Source organism: Eumetopias jubatus, unplaced genomic scaffold, assembly GCF_037043125.1.
Source record: "Eumetopias jubatus isolate StellerSeaLion01/CBP00866 unplaced genomic scaffold, mEumJub1_p1.0 scaffold_1, whole genome shotgun sequence".
Taxonomy (NCBI): domain Eukaryota; kingdom Metazoa; phylum Chordata; class Mammalia; order Carnivora; family Otariidae; genus Eumetopias; species Eumetopias jubatus.
In genome coordinates, this window is record NW_028274807.1 from 159052355 (window position 1) to 159061363 (window position 9009).

At 51.2% G+C, this 9009-nt stretch overlaps 1 protein-coding gene across 4 annotated transcripts in view; it reads right to left on the reverse strand.

Moving 5' to 3' along the window:
- The window catches only part of ZXDC (ZXD family zinc finger C), a 105670-nt gene extending 96705 nt beyond the window's left edge, over nt 1-8965 (reverse strand). For 2 of the 4 annotated variants that reach the window (XM_088026910.1, XM_028101828.2), the window contains exons 1-4: nt 7913-8965; nt 5274-5426; nt 5100-5178; nt 4031-4161 (exon numbers count right to left, since the gene is read on the reverse strand). In XM_088026910.1, the coding sequence (XP_087883036.1) occupies nt 4031-4161; nt 5100-5178; nt 5274-5426; nt 7913-8882 (1333 nt within the window). In that variant the 5' untranslated portion in view covers nt 8883-8965. The remainder of the gene's footprint in view (nt 1-4030; nt 4162-5099; nt 5179-5273; nt 5427-7912) is intronic. The other 2 variants (XM_028101829.2, XM_028101827.2) reach the window with 1 other exon arrangement.
- Nucleotides 8966-9009: the final 44 nt, after the last annotated feature.

Sequence of the window (9009 nt, forward strand, 5' to 3'; positions counted from 1 at the left end):
GTGACATTTAGAGTTGGAAACTCTCTCAACAGATCACCAAAGCCAATTCCTCTCATTTTACTACTGAGAAACTGAGGCCCAAAGGGACCAAGCAAATGACCCTAAATCAGGAGCACAAGTGAAGCCCGGAAGTGGCACTGCCTTGCTGACAACTCAACGGCTTAGCTAGAGTCAGTCAGGCCACAGACCTGCACGTATGTGTCAGGTGGGAAAACAAGACAAATTAAAAAAATACCACCACCTTCCTCTTGGCCTAACCTCCCACTGCTGAAGCTCTGCACCACAGGGACACACAGAGGGGAAGCACAGTTCTAGGCAGCTACAAGCCTGTGACCTGGTAGGGATGTGTAAACAACCAGCTGTCCTAACGAAGGGCAAAATAAAACCAGTGCTAGGGCCATGGAGTGTTCTAGAAGCAGAAGAAACAGTGTGCCTCTTGAGAGGAGAGAAAAAAGGTTTCAAGAGGTGGGTAGCATTTGAGGTGACTGGGTCTTGACAAATGGTAGGGGCCACACAGCAGAGCAGGAGGGTGTGCAGGCCGAGGAACTGCCATCCAAGGCGTGGAGGCCACGAAGCAGGGTGGGCAGAGCTTGGACTCTGGAGCCCAACTCTAGCTCAGACCCTACTGGCCGTGTGCCTTATTTATTCTTTCTGGGTCTCCTTTTCCTTTTCTGTAAAGCGGGAATGACACCCGCCTCACAGGGGTTATGAAGACTACACATAAACAATTCCAACCTACAGAGTGCTCACACAGTGCCCACGAAAGTGGAGCGAGCATCACTGCACTTGTGGCAGCTTCTTGGGATGGCAAGGTGGAGCTGCTGGAGTCTAGGGCCTGGGGGGAGGCCTATTTTAGGAAAAGAGTCTATTAAGACAGAATACGGCCAGATGACTAAGGGTGTTGGCTGCCTCTGAGAAGAGTTTTGAACTTATTTCATTTTCAAACAAAGCTTCCAGCTTGTTTCCAGGTCAGGCTCATGAGAGAACATTTGGAAAACACACGAGAACAGATGCCTCCAGGCTCACCCCCAGGTGCACTGTCTGCAATGTGTGCTTTGCTCCACACGGTGCCTAGGGGTACTCTGTACCTGCAATGTCCCTCGGCCCCCTTTCCAGCCGAGGGACTGGAGGAGTCCTCCACACAGACTTAAGGGGGTACAGCACAGGGCAGAGGCGCCGAAAACACTGCTTACCAAACTGCTCTGCCGAGGACAGGGGTCAACCACAACAGGGATGTCTGCCACCCTGGTCAGCAGTGGTTTCCATTTTAAAAAATACTTGCTAACTCGACAGAGAACAAAATACTCATTTTCATTTATACATCCTTTGATGGCCAGCAATGTGACCATTCTTCCACGAGTGTTAATGGCTGTCTTTTCCTAACTGCAACAGTATCTACCGAGACTTGTAACCATTCTTAACAAATCAAAACTATTAATACGAGCACCCCACATTTATACCAAGTTACCCCCACCCAGAGGAGAGGCAGAAGCAGCCCATCAATGACAAACGCCATGGGAATCTCCTCAATCCCCATCTACCACTTACAGGAGGACCACACACATCTTCCGACCTCTACTCTGTATGCCTTGACTCTGTATACACTGCCACAGCATACTAGTAGAGGTGACGCCGCCGCGGCCACCACCACCACACACACGCACGCGCACCACCCTGCCCTCCCTCATACACACTCACCTCTGTGTGGCCCTACCCTCCCCGTCTCCTCCAATTACTATGAAAAGATGGGTGGTGATGGTTCTTTGACTTTTTGTTGTTTTTAACTTTTTATTATGAAACATTTCAAACATTACAAAAGCAGAAAGAATGGTCTAGTCACCCATATTCAAGAATTATCAACTCTCATTAAAAAAAAAAAAAAATCATCAACTCTCAGCTGACCCAAACAAGGGTCCTAGGATCCTCTCCCGAGGCTCCTGCCCTCACCTCCACTCCCTGGAGAAGCGCGCTCTTCAACCAAGCACCAATGGTCACCCCATCTGCACCTGCCTCTACCAGCTCAACACACTCAAAGTTCTCAAGGCTCCAGTTATTGCAAGGCAGAAACCACCCCTCCTCTGTAGCCAGCTACCACCCCCTTACTCTTTCCCTCCCTCACAAGCCACCGCCTGCCTTACCCTACCCCACCGCTCAGAACACTAGAGCAGGGCTCTGCCTGAGCTACTCCACCGAACTTGACCCTCACCCTGCAAGACCCCAATGACCCTGCTGGAGGAGCCCATGGTCCTCACCAAACTGCCGCCCCTCAGCACTCAGGACGGACCCTCTCCTTTCCCAGACATCCTCCTCTCTTGGCTTCAGTGCTACCAAGGCTACACTCTTCCCATTCCTTCTTAGGCCCCTCCCAGGGCACCCCTTCGACTTTTCAACCTGAGTTTGTGGCGGTCCCCAGGGTTTTTGTCCTAGGCCTTTTTGGTTTCATACCAATGGTAACAATGGCAGTAGCTGACATTTGCTGTTTTCTGTATGTCTCTATTAAACCTGTTACCTAATAGGGCCCTCTCACAACAACCCTGTGTTACGACCACTTCAAAGATGGGGAAGAGAGGCCGAGAGTGCTTGAGCCGCTTGTCAGAGGCTATAGAGCGACTTAAGCGGCAGGCTTGGGATTGGGGTCCAGGAAGCCTCAGGCCTTCAAACACCACACTCCTCCGCCCATCTTCAGTGTACACCAATCCTTGAGCGCTGCACCCACTTCCATGGCTTAGATCATCACCATGTCTGCCTCACTCCCAGCCCACCTCGCCACCAACCTCAGCAAGCAGTACATCCGTGCCTCCTGAGCATCTGAACTTGGAAAGCCTGTGGGCACCTAAAATGCAGCACATCCTCTTCCTCCAACCACCAACCCTGTGTGCCTACCTCAAGTGAGATGCTGGCCCAAACTACTGCTTCACCCAAAACCCCTACTCCCAAATCTATCACCAAGCACTGCTGGTGCACTGTCTAACTCCTGTCTCTCTCATCTGTGCCCTCTCTCCCTTCCCACTGCCAAGCCCCAGTGCAGGTGCCAATCATCTCTCCAGGAAACCAGACTAAGCCTAAAAACTCAATCATGGTCCCATCACTCCCCTTCCCTGAGCACCCAGCCTGCTGCTCTCACCATTCTGGGAGATGCCCCTACACTGGCCTCTCCTGCCTCCTCTACCCCTGGATAGCTCTGCCTCCTTCTTCAGCCAGCTGGGAGACCACTCCCATGCCCCCATGCTCTAGGAGCAGTCTGGGTGACCTGTGTGTCCCCACAGCACCCTACAGGTACTGGTCTACCTGGCATGCCCCAACTGGAGCTCTGATGACAGGAGGAACTGTGTCTTGGTTAAATCATCTGTATTATCTTCATTACATTCTAGGAACCGGTCTCAGCTTCAAATTGGTCTTTATTATCCCTTTTCCAGATAAGGAAACTGAGGCCCAGAGAAGGTGGCCTGAGATCATCACCTGAGGGAGGGGGGAGCCAGGAATGAGACTCACAAGCACACACTGACCTGCTCTGCCCTCCCACACACCTGCAGCACTTACAGTAGGCCAGCACACACGAGCCACGGGGCACACTTCTGCCCATGAATCATGCCTTCGCTGTGCAGAGAAAAAACATCTGAATGCCCTTTTTAAAAAAGCTAGCCTAACCTGACTGCTGTCCAATCACAGCATGCATAGCTACCATTTATTGAATCCGTGATAGCTGCCAGATGCCAAAACAGGCATTTTTCACAGCTTATTTCGCCTACTCCTCACAACCACCACATTAAACAGGTAATAACTAGAGCCACAGATCTGGCGAGTGCACTTCAGACCCAAGAGTCAAACCAGGTCTGATCCTAAAGTCTGTTCTTTTCAATACACTGCTCCCAAGATAAAACAATTAACTAAAACCGGCCAATTAAATCTAATGCTGCAACTTACACTCACCTTGTCTTGAAACAAATAAAACTTACCTTTAAACAACTTAAACTTACAACAACATGGACACATGCTAGTTTACAGCTCAAAGTAATATATTAAAATCTACCTTCCACGGGACACTCGAATGGCTTTGTGCCCAGGTGGGTGATGCTATGGCCTTTCAGGTGCTCTGCTCTCGTGAATGACTTCCCACAGCCTTCAACAGGGCAGGTAAACCTCCGGTCATCATCGTGTTTCCTGCCAGAAGAGAAAAACAGGGAACATTGATTATTCACACAATCCGGAGATACCAGACCTCAGAGGTGATTCTTTGTTTAAAATTCTGCAAATTACAAACTCTTAGCATTTAAAGAAAATGATCAGTACATTTCAGAAAATCTTAATTCTCTCTAACCCATGTGAACAGGTTTGCAATTTAGCTAACCCTGTAATTAGGAATTCTGCTTTAAGGACAAGGCTGACTGGAGAGTGAGACACATCAATTAGTGCTGCTTCAATCTAGGAACACACAGCTGGGTCCCAAACTATTGATGAAGCTTTCAATGTTCAGAAATTCTGGTAACAAACAAGGTTTCCAAGCTGCAGAGGGCAAAGAGAAACATGCACAGAAAATCAACTGCAATGCTAAAAGGACCCCTTCAAGCCCATGCATAAACACAGTTCTTTCCTAAGTAACGTTGTTATACTTAAAACCCCTCAAATTCCCAGCTGTGCAAGCATGGACAAACCACCCAACCTCCCTGTGTCCCAATGCAAACCAGGAAGAGTAAGAACATCAAAGCCAGAGTCATCGTGAAGGTTAAAGGAGACACATATGTAAAGCGCTGAACATCACCTGCACATAAGCAAAGCCCTCCAAGGACGTCGTTATCAGCATGGAAATTTTCGAATGACATCAGGAAAGTTTTTCTACAATGTTAATTATTTCTAAATATTGAATTGTATGTGAAATATGCAAATTACATTTAAAAAACAACTATACCTAGAAAAACTTGACATTAGGTGATCAGATTCTGAGTGGTTTTCTTTTTACAGGTTTCTGAACTTTCCAAACTATCTACAATGGGCTCCCTTCCTTATAACTTAAAAATCGACAGATATTTAATCCATAGGCTTCTGCTACTGACAACTCATTTGTTCCTATATGGCTAATTCAACCAAAATGTAAAGATTACCTTTTGTGTCGTAGGAGTTTAGACATGCTGGTGAAGGTCCAGCCACAACTGTCAGAGTCACAAATAAAAGGTCTTTCACCTTAGGAAAGAAAAAAATTACGCCACATAATCATAAATGCAAGCTACCACAAAGACAAATCTTAGGTGCCAATGCTCTATTCTCTAGCTCATTACCTGTATGACTTCTCAGGTGAATTTTCAGGCGACAGGCTTTGTCATATTGTTTGCTGCACCCAGGAAAGGAGCAAGAAAAGAGTTCTTGTTCCCTGAAGTGAGCTCGGTTATGGGAAAACAGAGCACTCACTGTGATGAATGTCTTCTCGCAGCCTGAACAAAGAAAACACAAACCTTGTTCACTGGTGTGACAAAAATCCCATAACACAGCTAAACTAGTCACCCCTCCAGGACACTATTCACACTGAAGCAAACAAGAAAGAAAATCAGTCAGAAGCACCTCCAGAAAGTTACAACCATGTTACAACCATTATTTTAATAGTGGCTAAGGGCACCCAATAAGCACACGCAGGCCACCTGCTGTGATATGACTTAGATAGGAAGCGAGTGATCAAGGGAAAGTCCTCCAATCACAGCCACGTGCTCCCCAGTTTCCACAGCACAGATCTTTCTCGTGAACTCAAATGTCAACGCTGTCTGTCTGTGTGAGACCAAGGAAAACCCAACAAGAGATATTAGATACTAATTCTAAGGATTTAGTATCTTAGGATACTAAGGATTCTGTCTGAGAGGGTTGAACTTGGAAGGGCCACAAACCATTGTTCTATCCGAGACTTTGCCCCTCCACGTGATGCTGTGTCCTCCAAAATTACAAATGTCCTCCCTGACATCCTCTGCAAAGGGCAGCAGCCCCTGCTGTCACCTCGTTTCTCCTTTTCCTTATTTCACCAGGGTTCCCTGCTGTGAAAGGAGGCTACCAGGGTCTTCATTCACATGGCCTTTTCCTTCACTCCCATCTTCAACTCCAGTTCAGCCACCAGAAAGGAGCCTACCTCAGCAATCCCCAGACTTTCCACATCAATAGCTCTCCTTTAACAAAAAGGTTCAGGCTTAAATAGAGTAGAAAATGCCAGGTTGCAAGATGCTGACCAGGTATTTCTGCAGCAGCTCTTCCCAGAGTCTGTAACACGCTACCATCGTGCCTATACACCACCAAGCGGATACACGCTGCACATCGAAGCACGAGCCCCAGGAACCCTACTCACCCTCGCAACACTCAACTGGGAAATGCTCCTCTTCCTAAATGCCCGAAAATCATCCTCTTCCTCCTCTTTGGCATAAAACTGCCCTCCCTTCCCACCCCCCTCATTCCCTATTTTGGGCTTTAGTGTATTCACACACTCCAACAGGTAAATTGCTCTGCCTTACAGAGAACCACCCTCCCTGCAATCAACAGTCAAGCCTTTTGATCCTGCCTCTGCAATCTTTCCTACGTGGAACCCCCTCACCATTCCCACTGCCTCAGCAAACTCAGGTCTAGAACATTTAATGGGGCTTCACTGGTCCCTCTCCTGAACCCACCCATCCTGAACACCACTGATCATCCAACCCAAAAATCCCTGATCTTCCTAGTACTATACTTAGAATGATGCTCTTTGTGCATTTTACTAGGGAGCAGTCTATAAGCCAGATTCACAGTGTATTACTGAGAAGGTTCTGAAACAGTGGTTTAAACCTATATTCTCCACAAAGAGGGATGCAAAAGACCATTCACAAGCATGTGGGGAAAAAAATATTAGAACTTATTAATACGTTTTTCATTTCACCCTTTCAAAATCCCTACTACATTTAAGTGTATTTTATAACAAACACATTACTATGAGAGCACTGCACAAATATAATGCATCAATACACACGCAGGGCGCATGCTAGGCACACAGTTGAGGTTCTGTTTTAACGAAGAGGACACGAAAGGTCCCTCCCCCTCTACTGGGCCCTCCCACACCCTTCCAACTTCACTCTCCACCTCACACCACCACCACAGCCCGCATTCCCTTCCTTGGCTTTGCTGTGTCACCCACCAACACTGCCTTCCACCCCAGCTCAAGCAAGCCACCTCCTTCCCAGGCAGGAATCTTCTCTTCCTCCTGTGTCTCCCCAGGCACCTAAATCTGCCTCTCCTGGTGGAGTTCACTGTTTTGGAGCCTGCATCCCCTCCTACTGCAGGCAATGACAGAAGGGAAAGGACCCTTCACTGGATTTTACCCACATTACTGGGCCTCAGACTCTTCATCTGTAAAATAATTTGTAGAACTTCCAAAACTGTGAAGTCCAAAGAAAATAAAAGCATAAAAGGTCAGAAAACTGCAATGCACCACACACCTGTGACTATCCCCTCAGGGCCTTGGGGTGTTGCATCTGGCCAGATTCATCTGTGCCACCTAAATATCTGATAATTGAATGTCTAACTGATGAAAGACCCAAGAAAACAGACACCTGACTCATAAATCAAATCTCTAGGAAGATGCTTTATCACCTTCATTAACCTGAAGCACCTCTAAGAGGGACCTGTTGCCTCCACCGCGGGGAAGAAAGGCTGTTAGTGCTACCTTTGTCGAAATCCCCACAGCAAGGCAGGGTTGAAGTGTCAAATCGAAATCACCTGAAAAGAACTGGAACACAAACACCAGAGTGCTCCGTTCCCGCCCCTCACTCTTGGCCCACGGAATTTAAAATCCTGCCCAACTGAGCAGCCGAAGGCAGGGCGACGCCGCACCCACTCTGGGCAACATTGAATTTGGACCTGGGGCCCTGGGCGCCCCCCGAAGCCCGCCCGCAGGCCCGTGGTGCGCGGTTACCGGGAAAGTCACACTTGTAGGGCCGCTCGGGCTCGAAGTGGGTGCGCTGGTGGGAGCTGAGTTTGGCGTGCGTGGGAAAGCGTTCGGAGCACACCTCGCACTTGAACAAGTTCTCCTGCTCGTGGCCCTTCATGTGCGCCTTGAGGTTGTACACGGTGGTAAACTTCTTCCCGCAGCCGCCCACCGGGCAGCCGAAGGGCCGCAGCTTGTCGTGCGACTGCAGGTGCCGCTTGAGCTTGTAGGAGGTAGTGAAGGCCCAGCCACAGCCGTCCAGGGGGCACTTGAAGGGCCGCCGGCCCTGGCTGCTACCGTGCGTCAGCAGGTGCACCTTGAGCTGGTGCTTCTTGGCGAAAGAGAGCGCGCACTGCGGCTCGGGACAGCGGTAGCCCGGGACACCAGAGCCGGGGCCCTGGGGACCGCGGCGGCCCTCGGCCAGGCTCGCGGCCTCCTCGCCCGGCGGCGCGGGCGGGCCCCGGGGAGGCTGGCAGGGCTGCGGCGGCGCGGCGGCCAGCGTGAAGACGCCGTGATCGAAGCGCACCAGCAGGTCCTGGCTGTTGATGGTGACGGTGCCCGCAAGGGCCGCGCCGGACCCGGGGGCGGCGGCTGCGCCGCTGGGGCCCTGCTGGGGGCAAGGCATTGGGCTCGCGCCAGCGCCGGGCCCGACCTCCCGCCGCCCAGGGGCCTCGGCCGCGGCGCCGCGCGCCACTTCCAGCAGCACCACGAAAGAGTCGCCACCGTCCTCGGGGGGCGGGGGGCTCGGCCCCGGGGCCGCCGACGCCACTCGGGCCTCCCCGCGCAGCGGCCCCGGCCCGCCATCTTCGGGACCCCGCAGCAGTAGCAGGCGGCGGCGCGCGAGGCCCGGGCTAGACGGTGGCCCCGGGCCTCGACGCAGTCGGCCGGGGCCGCCGCCGCCGCCGCCATGTTGGGCTCCGCGCGCGGTCGGGGCGGCGAGCAGCTTCGGAAGGTCCATCTTGGGCCCAGTCGCGGCGTCCCAGCCGCCGCCTCGGAGGAAGCGCGGTCCGCCCCGCCCAGCCGTGCGCGACGCCGTGCGGCCGCCGCGACAAATCGACGCCAAAGCCCGGAGCGGAGCGAGACCG